Source organism: Peromyscus leucopus, chromosome 2 (assembly GCF_004664715.2).
Source record: "Peromyscus leucopus breed LL Stock chromosome 2, UCI_PerLeu_2.1, whole genome shotgun sequence".
Taxonomy (NCBI): domain Eukaryota; kingdom Metazoa; phylum Chordata; class Mammalia; order Rodentia; family Cricetidae; genus Peromyscus; species Peromyscus leucopus.
Window position 1 is genome coordinate 146,425,567 of NC_051064.1, and position 25,646 is coordinate 146,451,212.

At 49.8% G+C, this 25,646-nt stretch overlaps 1 protein-coding gene across 1 annotated transcript in view; it reads left to right on the top strand.

The window, feature by feature from the left end:
* Window positions 1-660: 660 nt before the first annotated feature.
* The window catches only part of C2H1orf127 (chromosome 2 C1orf127 homolog), a 31,716-nt gene continuing 6,730 nt past the window's right edge, over window positions 661-25,646 (top strand). Inside the window, exons 1-9 of the mRNA XM_037203356.1 lie at window positions 661-772; window positions 11,580-11,699; window positions 14,734-14,858; window positions 15,914-16,057; window positions 21,105-21,143; window positions 23,038-23,175; window positions 23,683-23,767; window positions 24,790-24,986; window positions 25,221-25,344. Of these exons, the coding sequence (XP_037059251.1) occupies window positions 661-772; window positions 11,580-11,699; window positions 14,734-14,858; window positions 15,914-16,057; window positions 21,105-21,143; window positions 23,038-23,175; window positions 23,683-23,767; window positions 24,790-24,986; window positions 25,221-25,344 (1,084 nt within the window). The remainder of the gene's footprint in view (window positions 773-11,579; window positions 11,700-14,733; window positions 14,859-15,913; window positions 16,058-21,104; window positions 21,144-23,037; window positions 23,176-23,682; window positions 23,768-24,789; window positions 24,987-25,220; window positions 25,345-25,646) is intronic.

Consider the following 25,646-nt stretch of genomic DNA (forward strand, 5'->3'; position numbering starts at 1 on the left):
TGACACCTATCTGTGCATTCTGGCACCTGGCTGGTACTTGAGTGACCCTTGGCAACCAAGGGAAGAAGACAGGCTGGCCTTTTACTTATGAGCTGGGAATACCGTTAGATAAACTCCTCCAGGGGAGAGAGAGCCACCAGGCTGAGGATGTGGGGGTCAGTGCCAGTTGTCTGGTAAGTAGTCTTACCCAGGCCTCCCAAGAGGGTCTTGTCTGGTCCTCATGGGAACTGAGAGACCAGGGGACCCCTGAGCTTCCTTTGTGCCCTTTGGAGCAGAAACCAAGTGTTTTCTTTCAGAATCCAGAAGCTTCATGTCTGAAGAGGAAGAGGTGGGTGGATGAGGGTTGGTTATGTCTGTGGCTGCAGGGGGACAGGAATGAAAAGGAGGCATTGCAGAAGTCAGTCTTCTCAAGGGAGGTCTGGCCAAAGTCACTGTCACCTTCCCCAGGCTCCACACCATCCCTTGTCCCGGGGAGTACTAGTGTCGCATGCGCAAGCCCAGGACTCAGTCTCCAGTACCACTGAAGAACAGAATAAACCCACTCAGAGCAGGAGGGAGGTCTCTGCCACCAGCTTGAAGGTCAACAGTAGCTGGCAGTCGGCCCCGGGCTCCTCACTGCAGGGCTTTGTGTGCTTTGTGACATTTGTAGATCTGCGGACAATGAGGGCCATGGAGAAGCTGGGTGGGGTGGGCAAGCTGGAGGAGGCCCGGGTCCTGTGCCAGGAACCACCCACTTCTCATAGCTGTTCAGTGTGGGGCTCAGCTTTGGGACGTGAAGGGTCATGTCTATCCCTAGGCTGGGAAAGGAAAGTTCAGGAGTTGTAAAGGCCAAGCTGGAATCTCGCTTCTAGGGGGAGCTGGAGGAGGAGATTGAGGGAGTGTAGGATGCCCCCTGCTCTACCAAGGCTGATATAATGCACTTTCCTGTTTATCAGCACTGGTGAGGAGAGGATGGCACAGACATCGGCCACATAGCTTGTTTCTCCTTTCCCAGGTCTCCTGGCCTTTAGCAGCAGATTCACCTGCTCTTGGGGGAATCTTGCTTTGGCTACATCTCAGGATTCACTTCTGCTTTGCAAACTAATCAAATGGCAATAGTGCTGCCCCCTGCTGGGAGCCAGGAGGAGACTCCAGCAGAGGCAGCAGAACCTGGGGCAGGGATGATAGTACCAGGTTGTGTCTGGAAAGGGGGTACCTCTCTGGCTTGCTTTTAGTTTGAGATAGGTTCTTGGTGCATAGCTCAGGCTTGGCCTCAAGCTCCAGGTATTCTGGCCTCTGTTTCCAGAGTGTTGGCATTGCAGGGCTGTGCCGCCATGCCTGGCTTTACCCTGGGTTTTGAGTGCAGTGGATAGGTGAAGAGTAGGCAGTTGAATCTGGCAGGCTGCAGGCCCGGCTCAGATTACAGGCTAGGGAATTGTCTACACCAGCAGTTCTCAATCTGTGGGTCATGACCCCTTTGGGTGAAATGACTCTTTCACAGGGGTCACCTAAGTCCATCAGAAAATACAGATACAGGGCTGGAGAGATGGCTCAGAGGTTAAGAGCACTGACTGTTCTTCCACAGGTCCTGAGTTCAATTCCCAGCAACCATATGGTGGCTCACAACCATCTGTAATGAGATCTGATGCCCTCTTCTGGCCTGCAGTCATACATGCTGTATACATAATAAATAAATAAATCTTAAAAAAATACAGATACAATTTGTAACAGTATCGAAATTACAGTTATGAAATAGCACCGGAAAAAAAAATAGCACGGAAAATAATTTTATGATTGGGGGTCACCACAACATGAGGAACTATATTAAAGGGTCGTAGCATTAGGAAGGTTGAGAACCACTAGTCTAGACATTCTTTGCTAACCTATTCTGGAAGACTGAGGGCCTTGGCAGTCGATCTGATTGGTACCCTAGCCTTGACTCTCAACTCATGTGACGTTCAAGAACCAGAGGCCTCAGTGACAGTGGCCTCTGATGGAAATCTAGTGTCCTTTCTTATCATTTTTGTCTTAAATACTTATTTGCTTTCATGTGTATGAGTGTTTTGCGTGCATGTCTGTAAGGGCACCAAATGCATGCAGTGCTCACAGGCCAACAGACTTCCTGGAACTGCCGCCGCCATGTGGGTGTCTGGGTACTCTGCAGGAGCGGCCAGTGCTCTTAACCACTGAGCCAGCTCTCCAGCCCTTTGTTTTTGTTTTTGAGACAGAATTTCTCCATGTAGCCCTGACAGGCCTAAAGCTCAGATTCTTCTGGCCACAGCCTCTGAAGTGTTGAGATTAGAGTTATATGCAGGCACACTTGGATCGATTACTTAAAATATAACTTTAGGCCTGGAGAGATGGCTCAGAGGTTAAGAGCACTGGCAGCTCTTCCAGAGGTCCTGAGTTCAATTCCCAGCAACCACATGGTGGCTCACAACCGTCTATAATGTGATCTGATGCTCTCTTCTGGCATCCAAACATACATGCCGACAGAACATGGTATACATAATAAAATAAAAAATCTTTAAAAATAAGTTTAAATATTTGCATATACATACACATATACATATGTGTATATATCTACAATATACAAATAGGAATTCACATACATTTTCCACTGGGGATCAAATCCAGGGATTTATACATACCATGTAACCACACACTGAACCAATGAGCTACATCTGAAACCCTCTACTTGAAAAAAAAATTAAGTCTCTGGCTGGGAATGTAAAGCAGTAACAATGTGACAGTCTCACATGTGCAAGATACTATGATCTATTACCTAGCACTGAAAAAACTAAATTGAAATATGAGCACTTTTCAGAGATTTTTATCAAAGGTTGTCTTCAGTTCAAAAGAGAGGTCCCCAGAGCAGATACAAATGCAGGCAGTCCAGAATGTGGAAATTAACTCCCTAAATGGAGGCAAAACTAGACCAGAGCCACAGATCAGCAACCAACTGCACCCCACCTGGGTATAATTTACTTAAAAAAAAAAAAAAAGACATTTTCTCATGTAGCCCAGGCTGGCCTTAAACTTGTCATGTAGAGGAGAATGATTTTTAACTTCAGATTCTCCTGCCTCCACCTCCCAAGAGCTGGGGTTACAGGCACTGGTGAGCAAGCCTGGTGTTCTGGAGTGCTGGGGATCCATCCCAGGGTTCCATGCATGCCAGATAAGAATTCTACCAACGGGGCTATAGCCCCAACCCTGCTTCACATTTTTCTGGCTAAGAACAATTTCCACAGTGCTCAGAGTGCCGTAGCTCCTACTGATAGCTCACAGATAATGAAAGAGGCACCTTCTAGAGAATATTCAGTTTTTTGCTGAAGAAACACAGTAACTTGTTGGGTCCACTCAGGAGCTTGTCAATTGTTCCTTTACACTTGGAAGACTAGTCACCCCCTGCCGCAGTGACTTCCGATTTCCTCCCTGGAGGAGCCACTATCTGCATCCCCAAATGCAATGACTATGTCTATTTTTGACCTTTCTATAAATACAGTCACAGACTAGATGCTCATGCACATCTGACTTCTTCCATTCAGCAGAACATTCATTGCGGCGGCGGCGGCGGCATATTGCCTTTTCTTGTGCTCTGGCCTCTCACAGGGAGAACAGATCCCAGTGCACCCAGTGCTGATGGGCATTTGGGTGGTTTCCAGTCTGAGGGAACAGCCTTGCTCTGTGGACAGCCTCGTGCATGCCTCTTTGGGCACTGTGCCAGAGATGCTGTAGGAATGAGATTGCTGGGTCGCTGAGCTGCTGTGGGATCAGCCTTAGATAATATTGACGTCTGAAAGTGGTGGGTTGAACCCATTTCCCAGCTTCTGAGAGCTGGAGCTTTTTCACTGGCCTGGCTCCTGCCAGCTCTTCCAGGTACTGCATTGACCCCAGGGCTAGTTCCCAAATGACACTTAAGGAGGCTGTCTTTCAGGAGAGTTTAGGTTCTTGATATAGTCCTTCAAAAGTGGATTTTTTTAAAAAAGACTTATTTATTTATGGAACTGGAGAGATGGCTCAGAGGTTAAGAGCATTGACTGCTCTCCCAGAGGTCCTGAGTTCAATTCCCAGCAACTACAAGGTGGTTCACAGCCATCTATAAGTGAGATCTGGTGCCCTCTTCTGGTGTGCAGGCATGCATACAGGCAGAACACTATACATAGTAAATAAATCTCTTTTAAAAATCTTTTTTAAATTTATTTATTATGTATGCAGTATTCTATCTGTGTGTTTGCTTGCACACCAGAAGAGGGCACCAGATCTCATTATAGATGGCTGTGAGCCACCATATGGTTGCTGGGAATTGAACTCAGGACTTCTGGGAGAGCAGCTAGTTCTTTTAACCTCTGAGCCATCTCTCCAGCCTCTTCTCTGTCTCTGTCTCTGTCTCTGTCTCTGTCTCTCTCTCATCCATCTATCTATCTATCTATCTATCTATCTATCTATCTATCTATCTATCTATCTATCTATCTATCTTGAGACAGGTCTCACCATGTAGCCCTGGCTGGCCTGAAACTTGCTCTGGAGACTGAGGCTGTAGCTCGGGTTGGTATGGAGCCTATCTAGAATGTACAGAGTCCTGAGAGCTATGCCCAGCACTGCAGAACTCACAGAGTTCTGCTTGCCTCTGCCTCCCAAGTGCCAGGAATAAAGGCAAGCACCACCATGTCCATCTATTTCATCTTTAAAAAATTTCATGTGTGTGTGTGTGTGTGTGTGTGTGTGTGTGTGTGTCTGTGTCTGTGTCTGTGTAGGGATATGTGCATGTGAGTACAAGACCTCACGAAGGCCAAAAGAAGGCCTCAGAGTCTCCAGAGCTGGAGCTGCAGATGGTTGTTAAGCACCCAGTGTGTGTGGTGTGTGCTAGGAACTGAAGTGTTCTTCAAGGGTGGTACACACTCTTGACTGCTAAAAACCTGGGCTCTTTGAATGCTAAGCAAGCACTGCAGCCCTAGGCACACCCCTGCGTTTTGTTGTTGTTTGTTTATTTTTGGTGAGGTGGAGTTGTGCTATGTAACCCCACCGGTACTTGTTCTGGTACTTGTTATGTGAGCCAGGCCTAGTGTGCCACTGGATGCACATTAGGCATGTAGGTATGCATGCATTTTTTTCACACTTGATCTTATTCAAAAGGCTGAGATTTGATTTTGTTTTCTGTTTTGAGACAGAGTTTCTCTGTGCAGCTTTGGAGCCTGTCCTGGAACTTGCTCTATAGACCTGCCTCTGCCTCCCGAGTGCTGGGACTAAAGTCATGCACCACCACCGCCTGGCTTGCTTTTGTTTTTGAGACAAGGTCTTAGTCTGTAGTCCAGTCTGGTCTGGAACTCATAGGAATCCTCCTGCCTCAGTTTCTTGAGTGCTGGGATTATAGGCGTGAATCACCACACCTGCATTTGTAGTTATTTATTTTTATAATCCTAAAAAAATATTTTTAGATGTAAAATGTTTTATGTGTTTGCATATAAGTGCGTCACATGTGTGCAGTGCCCATGGAGGACAGAAGAGGGTGTCAGGTACCCCGAAAGTGGAGTTACAGCTGGTTGTGAGCTTCATTCCCCATGCTTGTGGCTTTGTACCTGCTGTTCTCTCTGACTGGAATGCACCTCCCTGGATTGAAGCTTGGAATTCTTTGCTATCTCATCTTGGCTCAAATGCCACAGCTTTTTTGTTTTTGTTTTTCAAGACAGGGTTTCTCTGTGAAACAGTCCTTGCTGTCCTGGAACTCACTCTGTAGACCAGGCTGGCCTTGAACTCACAAACATCTGGCTGCCTCTGCCTTCTAAGTGCTGGGATTAAATGGGATTAAAGTTGTGCACCACCACCGCCCATCCCTAGTGATTTTTTTTTAAAGATTTATTTATTATGTATACAGTGTTGTGCTTGCATGTATGCCTGCAGGCCAGAAGAGGGCACCAGATCTCATTATAGATGGTTGTGAGCCACCATGTGGTTGCTGTGAATTGAACTCAGGACCTCTGGAAGAGCAGCCAGTGCTCTTAATCTCTGAGTCATCTCTCCAGCCCCCCTAGTGATTTTTTTTATATTCAGTTTATTTTATATTTTTCAGAGCTGAGAACCAAACCCCAGGGTCTTGCGCTTGCTAGACAAGCACTCCACCACTGAGCTATCATTCTATGTATGAGTTCTCTCTCTGCAATACGACTTTATGCCAGAAGAGGGCATCAGATATCCCACTATATATGATTGTGAGCCACCATGTGGTTGCTGGGAATTGAACTCAGGACCTCTGGAAGAGCAGCCAGTGCCCTTAACTGCTGAGCCATTTCTCCAGTCCCGGTTAGTGATGTTTTATCTGATGTAGAAACTTTGAAATAAACAAAAAGAGTTATTTCTTTGTTTTTAACATAGATTTATCTTGATGTACATGCTCACATACCCATGTGCTACTGCACACGTGGAATCAGAGAACAATTCTGTGGAGTTGGTTCTCTCCTTCCACCATGTGGGTTCTGGGGATCCAACTCTGCTTATCAGGCCTGGCGGCAAGTGCCTTTCCTGATGAGCCACCTCACAGGCCCTAAGGTGTTTAACAATTATTGGCTATGTCCATCGGAAATGGCTTGCTTAGTTAGTGCCGACATTTTCTCTCTCTGACTCCAACCTTCCTTACCTTAGTTTGTGATGCTTTCTTATTTTTCTTATTTATTATTTATAGGTTACATGTGTGTACACATGTTTGTGTGTATCTACCTTGTCAAAGGAGGCACATATGTACAAGAGTGTATGTGGGGGTGCATGTGTGCACTCATATGTGTGGAGGCTAGGGGTAGACACTGAGTTCCTCTTTCACTGCTCTCCACTTTCCTTTGTTTTGTTGTTTATTTATTTATTCTGAGTCATTGTTGCTGATGTTTTGTGACAGCGTCTCACTATGTAGCTCTGCCTGGACTGGAACTCACTCTGTAGACCAGGCTGGCCTTGAACTCACAGAGATCCACCTGCTTCTGACTACCAGTTCTGGGATTAAAGATGTGACCACCACGCTGGTGCTACTTATTATTATTTTTTTTTTTGTCTTTTGACTCTGATTTATTTGATCTATCTGTGCCTGCAAATGACACAATTTTCTTATCTGTTAGGTTGAGAAACAGTGAATAATTCTATTGTTTACAAATACACCATTTTCTTTATCCATTCATCTGTTGAGGCTATCCATAACTTGCCTACTGTGAATATAGGCATTCAGGGATTTCTATTGTACTACCTTATTTTTTTTTAAGACAGGATTTCCGCTGGGTGGTGTTGGCATACACCTTTATGGCATACACCTTTAATCCCAGCACTTGGGAGGCAGAGGCAGGCGGATCTCTGTGAGTTCTCGAGGCCAGCCTGGTCTACAAAGTGAGTTCCAGGACATCCAGAGCTGTTATACAGAGAAACCCTGTCTCGAAAAACAAACAAACCCCAAAAGACAGGATCTCTCACTGAACTTGGAGCTCACCAATCCAGACAGACTAGCAGGCCAGGGAGTCCCGGGAACCACATGTCTCTGCCTCGTCAGTGCTAGGATTCCAGGTGCACGTCACCATGGGTGGCTTTTTACATGGACACTAGGAATCCAAACTCAGGTCCTCATGCTTGCCTGGCAGATACTTACCATCTGTCCAGCCCCTTGTGATGCTTTAAGCTGCAGACAACTCTGGGGCATGTGAGGGCTTTCCATTCAGACAATTTCTGCCTTCCCCTATGCTAGTTTCCAGTCTGTTTGCAAATTCTTTCCAACATCCTGCATCTAGAAAAAAAAATGTCTGTTCTTTTGTCTTTTCTTTTTCCTCTCTCCTTTGAGCTGGCTGTAAATCTGAAGGGTTTTCTCATTAATAATGATTTAATAAAATCCATGGATTCACTTAAAACAATCTGTATGAGAATCACAATGTTGCCTTTTTGGAAATTATCTCTTTAGCTTGACCTTCCAGGAAACAGCCTCCCTCAGCCTCCTGGCCGCAGGTTCTCTGTGTCCCCACCCTGTCTCTTCTCCGTGCTTGATTGCTACGGGAGACCCCTTTTCATTTCTTTCTTTGTCTGGGCTGCTGCCCATGGTAGAGGCATGCAAACCATATATCTCTGGGGCGCGGGTATAATTCAGCGGCACAGCGCTTGCTTAGCATTCTGATGCCCCGGATTTGACCCCAGCAGAGCAAAAATAAAAAATAATAAAATCCATATATACATAAATATAACCGACTGAATGGACTGTGATTGAGATATCGCACACCTGTAACCGGGGCACTTGGTTGGCAAAGGCAGGAGGACTACGAGTCAGAGGCCAGCCTGGGCTATCTAGTGAGGTAAAGGTAGCCTAGGCTACATGGTGAAAGCTTGTCTTAAGACACAACACAAGACAACATTAAAAACAAAGAGTAAAAGAAAACAAAACCAAAGATGAGATCTAACTGCCTGACTGACTGAAGTCAGACTAGGCAGGCAGCCCTGCTGGGCTGGGCACCCAGTCCACACCCTTCTCTCTTCCTTGCAGGGCCATCTGTCTGGCTTGTATTCAACATGCTGTGTTCCCATGGATCCTCCCCTTCGGGTCAAACAAGGACAGGCCTCACCCGGCACACGGAGCTCTGACAGGTAAATCAATCATGCTTTTCTGTTCACACAGGCCTTGGGCGGTCCCCCTCTTCCTGCTGCGGTTACATGGCAGCAGAAAGCATTCACAGCCAGCACTAGCCTGGGAAGGCAGACCCCTCTCTCAGCTAGCACTAGCCAAGTGCTTGGGTTCCCAGGGATGGCTGGAGCCAGAGTCAGGGCTCCCTCTCCTCGAGGAAGCACTTGTTTGGAAATAGCCGGCACAGGCTCATGTACCAGACCCGGCATGGAGTCTGGGAGTCTTGGTGTCCACTGACCTTTTGTTTTGTTTTGTTTGTTTGTTTGTTTCTTTCTTTCTTTTTTTTTTTTTTTAAAGATTTATTTATTACGTATACAGTGGTCTGCCTGCACATATGCCTATAGGCCAGAAGAGGGCGCCAGATCTCATTACAGATGGTTGTGAGCCACCATGTGGTTGCTGGGAATTGAACTCAGGACCTCTGGGAGAACAGCCAGTGCTCTTAACCTCTGAGCCATCTTTCCAGCCCTCTTTCTTTCTTTTTTTTAAGACAGGGTTTCTCTGTGTAGTTTTGGTATCTGTTCCGGATCTCACTCTGTAGCCCAGGCTGGCCTAGAACTCACAGAGATCCGCCTGGCTCTGCCCCCCGAGTGCTGAGATTTAAGGCGTGCACCACCGCCACCAGGCTCTTTTTTTTTTTTTTTTGATACAGGGTCTCAATAGATAGTTATGGCTGGCCTGGAGCTCATTATATAGACCAGGCTGGCTTTGAACCCACAGAGATCTGCCACCAAGTGCTGGGATTAAAGACGCGTGTCACCACACAGGCATCACTAACTCATTTTACATTAGACTTCAGAGGAGGGAGGGGCTTGTCTTCAATCTCCCCACAACGGGTGGAAGGGCACAGACTCCAACCAGGCAGCAGAATCTGGGGTCTCCATCGTCAGCCACTCACTCACCACCCAGAAGACACCACAAGAGGAACAGGTATCTGTTGAGCATTTCATTCTGGGCCAAGCCCTGTGCCGTGGTCCTTCCCCACGCTCCTTGCTGACTTTTAAAAAAGAACTTCCAATTTTATCATTATTGTTAGAGTGTGTGTGTGTGTGTGTGTGTACGCATATGTGAACCGGACACAAACTGGAGTTATCTGAGAAGAGGAGCCACAATTAGAGAATGCCTCCATCAAAAAGCCATAGGCAAATCTGTGAGGCATTTTCTCTCCCTCCCTCCCTCCCTCCCTTTGTATTTATTTTATTTATCACGTACTTTATGTCTGTGAGTGTTTTGTCTGCATGCTTTATCTGCACACCAGAAGAGGCCATCGTATCCCATGGGACTACAGGTATAGACGGTTGTGAGCCAACATGTGAATGTTGGGAATTGAACTCAGGAGCCAGTGCTCTGCCCCTGAGCCATCTCTCCAGCCACAAAGTGGTGTAGGCTTTTTTTTTTTTTTTTTTTTTTTTGTTGTTGTTGTTGTTGTTGTTTTGTTTTCTGTGTGTTTGTTTTTGAGACAGGGTCTCACTGTGTAGTCCTGGCTGGCCCGGAACTCACAGAGATCCACCTGCCTCTGCCTCCTGAGGACTGGGATTAAAGGTGTGCGCCACCATACCTGGCCCTTCATTTTCTCGATTAATGATTGATGTAGAGGAGCAGCCTACCGTGGGCAATGCCGCCTGTGGGCAGGTGGTCCTGAGTTGTATCAGAAAGCAGGCTCAACAAGCAGGGGGAAGAACTCAGTAAGCAGCGCCCCTCCATGGCCTGCTTGGATTCCTGCCCCTAAGCTCCTGCCCTAAGTTTAATAAACCCTTTTCTTCCCAGGTTGCTTTAGACCATGTGTCTTCATCACAGCCATAGGGACCTAAGGCGTATGGATTCTGAGACTCTAAATGAGGTTGGCAGGTTGACATGGTTGGGTGACAAGTACCATTACTTGCCGAGCCATCTCACACTGGCCCTCACCTTTTTTTTTTTTTTTTTTTTTTTTTTTTGGTTTTCCAAGACAGGGTTTCTCTGTGTAGCTTCGGAGTCTATCCTGGAACTCGCTCTGTAGACCAGGCTGGCCTCGAACTCACAGAGATCCGCCTGCCTGTGCCTCCTGAGCTGCTGCACCACCACGCCCGGCCCAGCCCTCACCTTTTACAAATTCATTTATTTTGTGTGTATGTGTATGATAGATGCATGTGTCTGGGTGTGTGTGCCTCTTCACATACACGGAGGCCAGAGGAGAGTGTCAGTGGACCTGCTCCGTCCCTTTCTGCCCCTGTTCCTTTGGGACAGGCTCTTTCACTGACCCTGGAACAAAGTTGGTGATCCTCCTGTCTCCATATCCGTCGGCACTGAGGTGGGCGGTGTATATGTGGTCACCTGTGGCTGCTTTCGTGGGTGCTGGGGACTCGAACTCAGGCCCTCATGCTTACTCAGCAGGAGCTCTCGCCCACTAAGCTGTCCTCAGCCCCTATGTTTTCCCTTACTCAGCTCATCTTTGAGAGAGGGGATGGGACTGTGGCATAAGAACGGGGAGGCCCTCAGGTTTCCGTGTTCACTCGAGGGACTGTCAGACCTCAGTTACAGTTCAGCCTGGCGGAAGAATGAAGACTGCTATCAGACTCTGGAAGAGAAAGAATATTGGTCGGAGTCACCACCGGCGCCATCATCACAACCATGACTGTCGCCTTCCGTCATCATTATCCATATCCTTATCATTCCCATCGCTATGATACAATCAATTCTGGGAAGACACAGACTGAGCAACAGACACATGTACAGACGCACGCACGCATGGACGCACGCACGCACGCACGCACGCTCACACGGTGGGCATTTAGGCCCAGATGTTCTGACTCCGGTGCCTACACTCACTAGTAAATCACATTGTTTCCTGTCTCCCCATAAGACACTGGCTAGAAGCAGAGGTGACTCCTCTCCCGGCTGGTCACTGCAGCGGTGCTGGAAGGAAGTCTGTCCATCCTTCCTCCTTTGCTGTCTCTCCCTTGTGTCCTCTCCACCGCCTCAGAAGTGACTTCTTATCCCACAGGGAAGGTTGAGTGCTTCTCCGACTACATGACCCTGCAGATCCCGAGGAGCCACGTGCAGGGTTTGAGGCAGTGGCTGGCCAGGGTCCTGCACCTGCCAGGTAAGCCATCTTCTCAGCCCCCAGGTTCTCCAGTCCTCAGCCATTGACTGCCTGGAGCCTTTGTTAAGGGTTCCCAATGCATTCCTCACACCAGGGCACGGGTGCTGCATTCCCTGGAAAGCTTCTCTCTGGGCTTCATGCTCCTTCCTTCCCAGGGCTGCCCTGGCCTTCTCCAAGACAGCCCTCGCTCATCCCATTTCCTCTCAGTTCGTGGTCCTACTTAAAAAGACCTTGTTCACATGCTCGTCATCAGTGCCACCAGCAGGTCGCTGGGAGCAGGCACAGCCCTGTGCTCCACGTTGACAGCTGAGGTGCCTCCAGGATTAAGGTCTCTGTCTCATGCTTAGGAGACCCCTAGTAGATATTTGCTCAGTGGGCAAAAGGCCTCCAACCTGGATTGAAGTGCCCATCAGGTGCTAGTATGCCCCTACACTTAAATCCTTCTGTGAAGCTAATGGGACAATTAAAAAAAATGGATTCTTTAAAAATTCTGCTTATTAGTTGTGTGTCTGTGTGTGCATGCACGCTAAAATACTGTGTTTATAAACATGTGCCACAGTGTGCATGTGGAGGTCAGAGCAAGACTTGCAGCACTTGGGTCTCTCCTTCAACCATGTGGATCCCAGATTGAGCTCGGGTCATCAGGCTTGGTGGCAAGTGCCTTTACCCACTGAGCCATCTTGCTGGTCCACAATTCATTCCAAACCTTTATCGAATGCATATGGGTGTTTCGCCTGTCTGCAAGTATGTGCACCACACACATGCATTGCTAGTGGGGCCCAGAAGACGGTGTCGATCTCCTGTAACTGGGACTACAAACGGCTGTGAGCCACCATGTGAGTGCTGGGAGCCCACTCAGGTCCTCCGGAAGAGCAGCAGCCTGTGAGTCATCTCTCCAGTCCCTGGCCCGTGAGTCTTATCCACTGGAACCACCATCTCATGCTTGGCGGGGGGATCTCATGCCTAAAACAAGCCAAACGAAGGGCACATTATCACCTTCAGAAAACTTTGAGCAAAACCTGCAAAGTGGGAAGACCTTCTGGAAACTTCCAGAAGGAGCCGAATAGAGCGAATGTGCCTGCAGCTCACCTCCTGCTGTACCTTTGGTCACAGAGTAAGGTCGTAAGTAAGACACCCCAATTTTTCCTTTATTTTGTACAAAAAAGAAGAAATTGAGGAGGGAAGCCTTCTTCCCATCTCAGAATTTTTTTTCTTTCTTCCTTTGTTTTTTAAGTCAGGATCACATGCTGTGGTCCAGGCTGCCCTAGAACTCTCTATGCAGTCCAGACTGGCCTCAGTCCTCCTGGTGTTGGAATTACAGGTGCGAGCCACCACTCCTGGCTTAGTCTGGAAATTCTAAAGTGCTGTCTGGGACTGGTGTGTCCTGAATCCTGAACTGGCCCTGGGATGGTCAGTCAGCCGGCGATGCCTCTGGAACTGGAGCGGCGTTTGTGTATTAAAAGGCCACTTTTCCAGGGGAAAACGTGGAGGATACATTAAGCTGTCGCCTGTTCTTTGGAAAGCCATTATTAATGGAAAACAATAGATTAATAGTTTTAAAACGCTTGTTCAATAAGTAATTTTTATGGCTCTGGATAGAGCCCATTAAACATTTCTGTGTGTTATTATAAAGAAGTTTTAAGTGTAAAATCATAAAGTCAATAATCAGGGAATTAGTCACAGCAGCCAGCCACAGGCCATTAGTTTTAGGCGCTGTCAGAGACACCTGTGGCTTCGGAGGAAGAGTGTTTCTTTTCCTCACCAGCGCCAGGTGGGGATGCAGAAACGATGCTGCCTGCTGCCTTCCATAAAGTTGAAGGGACAGCAAGCAGGTGTGAGCAGCAGGATGCAGGCAAATATTTACAAAGTGCAGACGTGAATGGGAAACTAAAACGATCTGGGTCAATTTGCACATCCAGCCTTAGACACTTTATTTCCCCAGTGATCTGCCTTTCAGAGCCACAGGCTCGGCCTTGATCTCCTGCTAAAGATAGTCATGAAGGCTGCACGCTCTTAAAAGGAAAGCATGTCACCAGAGAGTCCCCCACATCCAGGCTGCTGGAGCTGTCTCCTGCAAGGGCGTATTCATCTCCCATCAACTATCTGAGATATGAAAGTGTGGGCTTGGGGCGGGAGGGTGGAGGACTTAAAAAAAAATCACCTCAAAAGCAACACAAGATAATTACGGAAACAGAAGAAATCTAAAGACGATAATGAAAACTGCCTGTAATCCCTCTGCTCAGTGATATTCCTCTTTGTGTTTTACTCATCCAATAAATGTTTACTGAGAGCCCTCTATGCGCCAGACGCAGCTTAAGGCGCTGGGATACATACGGCAGAGAACAAAACAGATAAATACTCTTGGCGCCGTGGGGCTGGCATTTGAGTGGAGGGCAACAAGACCATTTCTGTAGTCATAGACATTTTTCAGCAGGCGAGGTGGTGATGTGTGATGCAGAAAGGGGGCCTGAGAGAGGGGCGAGGTTAAGAGGGGGTGACGGAGGCTCTGCTGGCAGAGGCCTCGTTGACAAGGGGGATTTACTTAAAGGCTTGAGTGTGGTGGACTGAGCCACACAGGTATCGAGAAGAATGTTCCAGGCACAAGATGCAGCCAATAGAAAAGCCCCGAGAGCACCCACGATGCGTTAGAAGTAACAGGGAGGCTAGTGTGGCTAAGGCAGAGGGAGAACACTGAAAGCCTAGATGACCCTCACATGGGTCTCTCAATGGAGAGTGGAGTGATCTGCTGCAGGCTTGCATGGAACTCTGTGTGTTGCTGGGGGAAACAGACCACAGTGGAGGAGAGGAGCGAGAGACAGCTTCTACAACCCAGGCTGCGCTCAGAGCTGGGAGGTGGGTGGGAGGGGAGTCGGCATGTATGTCTGGCAGAACCAACAGGCTTCCTTCCAAGACTTCTGTCTTTGCTGTTCTCTGGTGCTCCCGAGCAGAGCAGCCATGGGCTTATGTCTGGGTGTCAGATACTCCTGACCTCACCTCTGCTGTTCTCCCAGGGTCCTGTGTGTTTCTGTCACAGGCACCAAGAGGGCCCCCAGCCACCTGGATTCTCTTCTTACCAAATGTGGTTTCCTCTTGCATCCTGCTCATGAGGGCGGCTTTATCTTCCGAGCGCTGTACTCTGGCTGCTTTGTGCAGAAAGAGGTGGGTTTGAGAAACTATTTATTTTCAGGGCTGGGGTCAGAACTCAGGGCCTCATGTATGATCGGATGCCAGGTGAGTGCACATCCACCGAGTTACATTTCTAGCTTTTTTTTTTTTTGTCGTTGCTTTGAGACAGGGTCCCATTATAAACCCTAGCCTGGAACATATTAGCTATGTAGACCAGGCTGGCCTCAAACTCACAGAGAGCTGCCTGCCTCTGCCTCCCAAGTGCTGGGACTAAAGTGTGCACCACCACCTCCAGCCCTTCCCGCCTCAAAAGAAAAACAACCTTTTATTTTGAGGCAGGGTCTCCCTGCACAGGCTGGCATTGAACTCACTCTGTAGTTCAAGCAGTCCTTGGATCCTCCTGCCTCAGCCTCCTGACTGCTGGGATTACAGGTGTGTATCCTCATGCCTGGCTTACCACCTTCTCTCCAGCAGCGCCACCGCTCCTCTCTCTTCTGTCATCACTACCCTCCCTGAGGGCCCCTCCCCCTGACCCCCCCCATACCTTGTTTTACCCCCTACTCCAGGGCTCACATTTGGGCTTCTTGCAGGGATGAAGGAAGACAGTCTAGGTACCTGTGGGACCCCTTGGCCTGACATGTTGAAGCTCAGTTGCCGAGATGGCCACGTGCTGTTGTTTCCTTAGTTGTTCACATCTGTGGAGCTTCAACTGCCTTGGCTGTAAAATGGGACCAAGGGATTTCTTACTGGGGTCGAAGGAAACAGGCTGTGGGCAGATACTTGTCTGCTGTCAGGAATGAGAGGATACAAACTGCCATGCTTCCTCTTTAAGAGTGACCTTCCTGAAAGATACAGCAGTTCCCTGGCCCAGGGACTTCCCTAGGGGCTTCCCCTCTGGGGGCTGAACTGCCACAGGCCAGAGTCTGACAAGTTCCCCAGTCCCTTGCTTTTCAGCTCTTCTGTGAGACAGGCTTCCAGGAGGCCTGCGTTAATCATGCCTACTGTGAACAGAGGCTGACCCATAATTGTGGCCTATTAACTGCATTTCCTTCTTTCGGTTGCACGTGTGAATTTTGCCTGACTTCCAGAAAGCAAATTACAGGTTGGAAATCAGAATGTTTCAAAAAGGGGCAAGAAGGTTGAAGCAGAGTGATCGCTACATAATGAAGTGTCCCGTGATCACGTCGAGGCTGGGTGAACAGAACGTCCGCTGTCACCCCTCATTCATTCAGGTAACAGTTCAGGAAGGCCTGGGAGGGCCCGGGAGGTGGTGATGGGCATCTAGGGCTGGCTTCTCTTCAAAGGCCTAGGTAGATGACTGGGGTTCCTGAGCCTTGGGACGTAGCCCAGCAGAGGTGACAGCTAGAGACACAGGGTAGGACCATTCTCTGTGGACATTTAGTGTTGGCTGGGCTTTTGAGCATTGAGGCGTGTGTCGGGATAAGGGGTGGGTGACTGATGAAACGAATCCCAGGAGCTGTGTTTTTTATGTCAGTCATCCAACATCACAAGAGCAGAATTGTGTTTTTTCTCTTTGCATTAAGGAAAGTTGCCGGCTTGACATCAGAGTCTATCCTCTGCTCCTCTTCCTTCTCCCCCCTTTTTTTTTTTTTTTTTGGTTTTCCGAGACAGGGTTTCTCTGTATAATTTTGCGCCTTTGCTGGAACTCACTCTGTAGTCCAGGCTGGCCTTGAACCCACAGAGATCCGCCTGCTTCTGCCTCCCGAGTGCTGGGATTAAAGGCCACCACTGCCCGGCTCCCCTCCTCTTTATTCTGTCTTTATTCTCTCTCTCTCTCTCTCTCTCTCTCTCTCTCTCTCTCTCTCTCTCTCTCTCTCTCTCTTTCTCTCTCTCTCCCCCTTTCTCCCCCTCTCCCTCCCTCCCTCCCTCCCTCCCTGTGCATGAACTTCTTGTGTGTCTCAAGACAGTGGCGGTCAGAGGAACCCTCAGGAGTCAGGTCTCACCTTTCTTTGTTTGAGACAGGGCTGCCATTTACAGCTCTGTGTGCCAGGCTATCCGTGGTCAGACTTGTGGGGAGTCTCCAGGCTCTGTCTCCTGTCTTGCTACAGGATTGCCGAGGTGACAGACTCCAGCCACGGCATCTGGTTTTATGTGGGTTCTGAGGATCTGCATTCAGGTCCTTACCATTTTGAGGCAAGTGCTTTACCCACAGAACAATTTCAGCAGCAATGGGTCCTCTTATTTAACCTAGGTCACATCAAAGAATTCTAGACATCAGGTTTGGGGGCTGTGCAAGGCCCCAGGTTCCATCCCCAGCTCTGAGGAGTGATGTGTTTCAGATATAACGTCCCCATTGGAAAGAACACAGGCCTAGGCACACTCCAGCTGTGTCACCACCTGGTGGCATCCTTGAGCTCAAGTTTCTCTGCAGTCCTGGAACAGAGAAAGAGTTGGCTGGGAGCAGGGGAAGGTTGCAGACCCACAGCAGAAATGAGTGTCCCAGACAGGACGGAGAAGGGAATTGAATTCAAGCCTTCCTTTCCCCAGGAAAGCTTATTTTCCACTCACCCTGCTATGCCGGGTATGGCCTTGGCTGCTGCTTTGTTATTTATTTATTTTGGTGCTAGGGACGGAACTGGGCACTTTGCATCTATTAGACAAGTGCTCTTCCAGTGAGCCATGCTGCTAGCCCCTCACTGATGGATTCCAGGCCAGTTCTCCACCACTGAGCCATGCCCCTGCCCCTGCTTTGCCAATGTTGGCCCATCTCACCTTTACAGCCCAGCAGGCAGGAAGCGTTGTTTATATTCCCATTCCACAGAGTAGACAAGTAGGCACAGAGGGCATTGCTGGGGTCCCGTAGCTGGTAGCAGCCGAAAGGGGTGATGAGCCGCTTTGATGAGCTGCCCTCCGCCTCCGCCTCACTTTGCTGGAATTTTCAGCTTTTTAAAGAGAAACAGGAAATCCATAACTGTATGTGAAGTTACATTTTAAAAAGTTGACTTTGAGCTGGGAAAGCAGTTCAGTGGCAGATCGCTAGGTTAGCGTGTGTGAGGCGCTGGACTCCCTCCTCTGCAAGGAAAAATGTTGACTTCATTTAGTGAACAGTTTTTTTTTTTTTTTTTTTTTTTTTTACAGTTGTTTACTTATTTTGATACAAGGGTCTCATGCATCTCAGGGTGGCCTTGAACTTGCTATGTAGCAGGGGATGACCTTGAACTTGTGATTCTCTTGCTTCCATCTCTCAAGTGCTAGGATTATAGATGCAATGTCACACCTGGTTTATGTGGTAGTGGAGATTGAACCTATGGTTCCATGCATGCTAAGGGAACATGACCCACTGGTCCACATCCCCAGCTTCCAAAAATGTTTTAACTTTAACTTTGCAAGTACCATGTGGCCAAACGGGATGCTGAATTTAGAGCTGGGTTTGATGGTGCACATCTGGAATCCAGCATGAAGGAGGTTGAGGCAAGAGGACTGTAAGTTTGAAGTCAGCTCTGACTGCAGGGTAAGACCCAGGCAGCAAGTGAGTAAAGGTGCTTGCCTCCAAGCCTGAGATTCTTTCCTGGAACCCATATGGTGGAAGGAGAGAACTGACTTCTGCAAGTTGTCCTCTGACCTCCACACATGACACTTGCATACACACATGCATACACCCACACAGTAAATTAAAAACCCCCAGCAGTCAAAAACCTGGATGTTCAATTTTGCCCGATGACTCACTGAAGGAGGAGGGGAGAGAGAGGAGATATCGGAAGGGAGGTTGGAGAGAAAGACCCACGAGTGACAGCTACCATCCGTTTAGGGGAGCATCCGTGCGAAGCACATGCTGAATGCCAGGCTCTGTGCTGGTACCAAATGATCAGATCTGAGCGGACAGCAGTCTTGCCTCGGGAGGGTGTACAGTTCCATTCTCATCTGTCCTGGGCTTTGACGTGAATGTGCTGAGACAGGGAGAGCTGAGCAGAGGCTGGGACCCCAGCTCTGTGCTTGCTCCCCGTAATCTTGCCTCTGGAGTTCTCTGCTGCTCAATGTTAAAGAGCAGTGCCTGAGGCAGAGGGCTGTTTAGGTCCCATTGTGGTCACGCCAGGGAAGGTGTTACATTGTTCCTAAGAGTCACAAGCCTCTTCCTAAACACCCCCAAGCGTGGTCATGGGTCATGGGTTTGACAGTGGGACATGGTTTTGACAGTCCTGGGGGCTGGTCACTTCTCTTTACACTGGCCTGTAATTTTGGGAGTGGCCACCAGAGGGACAAGGCTGCCTGTGTCGTGTAACACTGGACAGAAACTGGAGGAAAGCAGAGCTAGAGGCCAGCCAAGCGCCAACTTTGTCCCTTTGGACCTGCCCAGATCCCCAGCATCCTTCCCTAGTGTGGTGTTGGAGCCCACAGGACTACAGGACCCCCGTTCCCCTGGGCAGAGTCGCAGAGATCTCATGGATCTCAGCTGCCACCTCCTCAGCAGCCCCCCTCCTCCGTTTTTCCCTCACCCATCATAGAACCTCATCACCTCATCAAATTGACTGATTCATTCCCGGTGACTTCTGCAGCCGCTTCCATGGCTGCACCTTGAACTTGCATTAAGTTTTAATTAAAGCCGTTACACTAGCCTTGCCCCTGGCTAAATGCAGCCGCAGGCACAGGGCACATAGATATTTAATACTCTGCCTCTCCCCGCTGATGGCACAGGGTGCCCAAGGGTGTACCCGAGCCATGCCCTGCTTGCAGCGATCTGCGAGCTTGCTTAAGTGTGCCCACAAGCCCCGAGCGGGAGGCTGCGCAATAACTATTCATTGCCCTGGGTTAAGTGTGCCCAGGGGCACCGGTAAACTCAATGCAGTGATTAGCGATTGCTCCCAGGGAAGAATACCCGAGGTCCTGCTGAATGTCTGCAGGCCCTAAATATAGTCTGCTCGTGGCCACTTAAAGGGCATGGTGGGTTTGGACTGTGAACTTGATCCCACTTCCTCTGCTCCCTCCGTGGAAAAGCCCAGCCTCCAGGGCTGCCCTGTTGCTGTGGGACTGGCGTAGAGATGGAGGGAGGCTTTGGTGACTGACCTGGGAAATGTTGAATCCCTTTCCTGTCTCCTTCCTCTCTGCTCCCTGAGTGAAGGCAGCCCCTCCAAGGTGGGATTACAGGCTCACCCAACAGGCTCCTCGTGGGCTGTGCTGAGCCTGCCAGCAATGGGGTGCCGGGCTCTCTGAGGCCACGGCCCACAGAGCTGAGGCACTGACAAGCTCGAGGGGATAGGGGCCTTCCCTCACTTCATCCACTCGTCTCTGGGCCTGGAAGAATAGATTCTGTACATGCCGGGGAAAGGGGAGGCAGCCTTATGTAAGAGAAATGTCAAAGCTCATTAGTCCTTCTGGACTCGGTGTCCTTAACTTCCATGGAACGAGGGTGGGGGACGTAGCCGCTGTCTGTTGGCCTGTGATTCTGTCCTGTGCCTCAGTATCCCCGCCCATGCTTGCAGCAAAAGCAAAGGGGCCGAGGGTGGGGTTGAGGCAGAGGAGGTAAGAGGGAGGCTGTGAGACGGCTCAGTAGCTAAGGTTCTCCCACCCGAGCCTGACAACTTCAGTTCCAGATCCAGGGCCTCCGTGGTGGAAAGAGACAACTGACTCCCTAAGTTGTGCTTGGACCCCTACATGCACACTGTGGCAGATGCATGCCCCCCCACTTGGCATAATAAATACATAAATACTATAATAAAGGAAATGTAGGCAAGAGGACAGCTGGATGCAGCTGGGCTCAGGCAGGTCCCTTGCCCGCACCATGAGACTCAGGGGCAGTGAGGGGCCAGCTGTCCAGGTGTGCCTGGTGAGACCATTCTTATTTTAGCATTGAACGTTCTTCACTGGGGAAACCTGAGATGACTGGGTATCCTAAGCATGGTGCCTGGGTGAACACGCTTGTCTTCCTGTGCTTATCGGAGTCCATAGGTGAAGAAAAAGTGTGGAAGGGATGGGTGATGGGGTGAGATGGGGTGGGAGGGAGAGGCCTGGGAACCACCCCACCAGGTCCTTAACCTCAGGGTCACGGGGCACACACCCACCCTCCGCCTTGACAGCTGTGCCCTGCACTCCAGCTGTCCTGTTGGCCTGGCCCAGGGCAGCAGCTGAGGCGACATTTCCCTGGGTCTGTTGACACTTGAGTCCCAGAACATAAATGCTTTTCTTGTCTTAATGAGCAAACAATTGAGGCGGCGGCGGTGGTGGCGAGGCTCTCGCTGGTCTCCCGCTGCGGCAATTGCTGAGGCGTTTGCTCACGTACCTTTGCTCACAGTTTGCAGATGTTGCTTCTTCTCTGTTCTGCAGGTCTCTAGGCCCTTGCCTCCAAGGATGGACAGTGGACAGGTAGGTGAGGAAAAGCATTGTTCTGGAAGGTTCTCCTAGGTCTGGTGCTCTGGAGGCTCTGAGGCAGGAGGTTGTCACTTCCATGGCCCTTTTGGAGAGAGTGTCTGTGGACAGTAGTGACCTTTGTGGGCCTGGGTCTCAGCAGAACTGGAACTCCCCCTGGTACCCTCCATGCAGAGGCCTGAAGCTGTCTGGGAAAAAAAAAAACAAAACTGGTGGAACCCTGCTGGGGTAGAAAGCCTCTGGGTCCTGTCATGGTAAGATTCTCTCTGAAAGGTTCCCAGTGGCAGGAGCTGGTTCCGGTGCAAGGCTGCCCGTTCCTGTGGCACACAGCTGTTCTCTTTATTTCCTCCCCTCTCCTCCCCTCCTCCCCCGTCTTTTGTTTTGAGACAGAATTTCATTATATAGCCCTGACTGGCCTGGAATTCTCTGTGTAGACCAGGTTGGCTTTGAACTCACAGAGGTCCACCTGCTTCTGCTTCCTGAATGCTGGGATCAAAGGTGTGCACCACAACGCTCAGACCTTCCCTTTTTTGAGATACAGTCTCATGTAGCCCAGGCTGGCCTTGGATTCACTAAGTGACTGAGGACGACCTTGAATTTTTGGTCCTTTTGTATCCATTTCCTGAGTGCCAAGGAGGGAACTGAGTTTCTCCTGCTACTGGGTCTAAAGGGCCAAACTCGGTCATTAGGCTTGGCAGCAGCATCATCCTGTCATCCTGTCTCCTATTCCTTGATTGGGTGTGTACCACCATGCCTTTTTTTTATTTTATTTTTTTTTTTTCTTTTGGGATAAGGTTTCTCTGTGTAGCCCTTCCCTGGCTGTCCTGGAACTCACTCTGTAGACCAGGCTGGCCAAACTCAGATATTCACATGCCTCTGCCTCCAAAGTGCTGGGATTAAAGGTGTGCACCACCACCACCACCACCACCACCACCACCACCACCACCACCACCACCACCACTTGGCTTTTTTTTTTTTTTTTTTTTTTTTTTTTTTTGCAGTTTTGGGGAATGAAACCCAGAGTGTGCTAGGCAATCACTCTTCCAACTGAGCTGTGTCCCAGCCCCCAGTTTTTGTTGTTTTGAGACAAGGTTTTACTATATAGCCCAAGCTGTTACTTATTTATTTATTTATTTATTTATTTATTTATTTATTTATTTTGGTTTTTCGAGACAGGGTTTCTCTGTGTAGCTTTGCGCCTTTCCTGGAACTCACTCTGTAGCCCAGGCTGGCCTCGAACTCACAGAGATCCACCTGGCTCTGCCTCCCGAGTGCTGGGATTAAAGGCATGCGCCACCACCCCACCACCGACTGGCCCAAGCTGTTATTTAAATCAGGGAAATCCCCCTGCTTCACACTCCCAAGTGTTAAGAATACAGGCATGAACCACTGTATCAGGTACCCACTTTTTCTCTTGGTCTAGGTTTTCCCACAGCTACCTGGGAAAGAGCCAGCCCTTCCTCGCCTCACATCCCTCTGAGCCTCCCCAGTCCCGGACTGGGGTGTGCTTCCCCCTTGCACCTCTTGCGTTACTAGGTGCCCATCTTTATTCAAAAACCCCAACTGACCATGTCCCACCACAGGGTGGCAATGAGAGCCCAGGACAACAGACCGCCAGTTGTGCTGGCCTGGATGTTACAGGCTGTGTGGCTGGCCCTGCTTTTAAGGGCCCAGTCTGTTCATCTGTGCTCTAAGCACCCCATAAGAGGTCTGCTCCCCTGAAATGTGAGGGTACCAGCCTCTTTAGCTGCTGTCCTACCCCTGGGCCAATTGATCCTTTCCATGATCTGGCCATCCTTTTGAGTGCCCCCACCCCCGGTACCCACACTCCTTGACCCCAAATGAGCTTGTCTCCTGGTCAGCTGTCTTGACTTTTGCCTTCTGTCTTCAGACCCCGTGGTTGCTGTCCCTTCGAGGGGAGCTGGTGGCTTCTCTGGAGGATGCCAGCTTGATGGGCTTAGATGTGGACATTGGTACCAGCACAGTCACCATCCAAAGCCCAAGACAAGAACTTCTTCAGAGGCAGGAGGTCAGTGGTGGACAGTGGGCTATGCCAGGCTTCAGGGGGGCCCTACGGCCTGACACCCCAAGGAGCGAGCACTCTGTCACCCTGAAGTGCCAGTTCACGTGTCCACCTGTGAGACTGGACAGATTTAGGCAGGCGGCTTCGAAAATTGGGCCCCATTAGCGTAAAGTGCTCCGCTCGGCAGATGAGGGGCGCCGGCAATCATGTATTCAGCGCGTCCTGATCATGGTGGCAGGAGCATAATTACCATCTCTTTAAATAGCCCAAAGTTGCCGTGTAAGAGAAGATGGCTCACATGACATTTGCTCCGAGCTTGCTTCCTGCTAAAAATATCCTGGCTAAATAATATTTCCTGGTTGTGCTGGGGCAACAGGCCCTGGCTTGGGCTCTGACTCTTGGGGCTTTGTTCCAAGGTGAGACGGAAAGTGGAGTGGGTAGGGTGGGCACTTACGGAGGGAGCGCGCCTCTGAAAGGAGCGCTGGCCACAGGGGAAACTTCCTGCTTCCCCAGGTATGGAACACTTCCCTGGAGCTCCTGCCCCTCTGGTTGGTGAGCGGCTCCTATGCCTATTCTCTCAAGGCTGCGTGCCCGCTGGGTAAGACCCAGGAACGCCCCTGATGCCCACCTCTGACTTTAACACTGCCTGTCACTTCTGGTTCCTCTCCTCTGCCAAACGCCTTGTCCCCCCTGCCCTGCTCTGCCCCACCTCTTCTTCACCCCAACCTTGACTGAGGACTTCTGAAACGCTTGGTGCTGAGAGGTGTTTGCAGGAATGTGTAAAGCGTGACCTGTGAACAGTACTATCCACTGAGGGCGGCAGGCCCTAGGGACTGTGAGGACAAAGATGGGAGAGGGTTTGTGGTCTTACTCTGCAAGACTTAGAGGCAATACCCTCCCTCCCAGGCACCTTCTTCAATGTGGAGAGGCCCGGAGTCTGGAAGATCCCAGAGTCTGCTGACCTCTAGGGAGCTTAAATTCTAAAGATCTCACTATGCAAAGTTAGATGGATCAAAGGCTTTGTCCTGTGTGGGTAGATGAGAGATGAGGAGCACTGCAGGTCTGATTAGAATTTTATCCTGAGATAAGTTTCAGAATGAGAACTCTGGGGAGTCCAGGGGCCTTGGGGGATGGCCTTGCCAAGTCCATGCACATCTCCTGCCCTGTTGGTGCTATTTGAAATATCTTTATTTGGAGACAAATGCTTTCATTTAGCAACTGCAGAGCTGGTCAGAATGTCCCCGTGAGAGGGCTGACACAACAGAATTCTTGCTAAAGTGTAAACAACTGATATGAATTGTTTCCTACCAGCAGCTTGTAATGGAAGGGGCACCAGGCAGGGTCATGGAATACAGTCTTGACAGAGAAAGGCCGTCCTGCTCCTGGTACCTGCTTTTCCAGTGACCTTCTCAATTGGCAGCACCCTCTGAGAGCTAGACAGGGTGGCCTTTTTTTTTTTTTTTTTTTTTTTTTTTGTCCATGCAGGCATGGTCTCAGGATATCAAGTCCCAATGTCAAAGTAAATTGAGTCGTGTGTGGGCCTGGTCACAGGTGTGCCTCTGACTAAGACCCTGCGTGCCTGGAGCTCATTTTCTGGGCCGTGTTTCCCTCTGGTTCCAGCATCGTCTCAGCCAGGGTCGGAGATCTCAGTTCACATCCCCAAACAGAGACTGGGTCTGGTCAGGAGAGGATCCCGTGTGGAAGAGTCTCTGAGCCCCAGATTCCTTCGGGTGCACCAGTCCGACACCTTCACGGTGACCGAGGTCAGGGACTTCCTGGTCGTCAGCATCCCAGCACCGCTGCTGCTCCAGGACCAGGTCGGTGTCCCGGTGGCTTTGCCTTGCTGCTTCCTCTGAGGCCTCTTGCTTGGGCTATTGGTAGCACTCGAAGTCAGAAACGCACCCAGCAGGTCTTTGGGGGCTGGCTGGGTGTTGGCCTTACCATTTATGCCCTGGAAGCTCAGTTTTGTTTTGGAGATGGCCCCAGCAGGGACAGCCATAGGACATGGGATGTATCTCATCACATGTAACCAATGCCTTGCTGTCCCACAGCCATGCCCAGAGGCCAGAGACTCCCCAGGGACACGAGCTTTCTACAGGATAGACCTGAGCCTGGCCTTTGCAGAGATGGTCTCCCCGGTGCACTGGACAGTGGAGAACTTTTTCCAGTGTGTGGGTGAGTGAAGAACCCTGAAAACATGCCTGCTGGTAACAGGTACATGCCACACAAGGTCTCGTTGCCTGGCCCGGCTTCATTCTCCTTGGCAGTATTTCATTGTCTGATCTGAGCTCCACATCTGTGCAGCTTAGCAATTCTGTCAGGCATTGCTGCTGGAACTGGCTGAGGCAAAGAGAGGTCGAGGTCCTGAATGGTGAAAAGGTACCTGGCTGTGGATGGGAAACAGGCAGGAGTGCACAGACTTCCCAGCTCAGCCTCGAGTGTGTGTATAAGTGTTTTATGTGCACAGGGATGTGGAA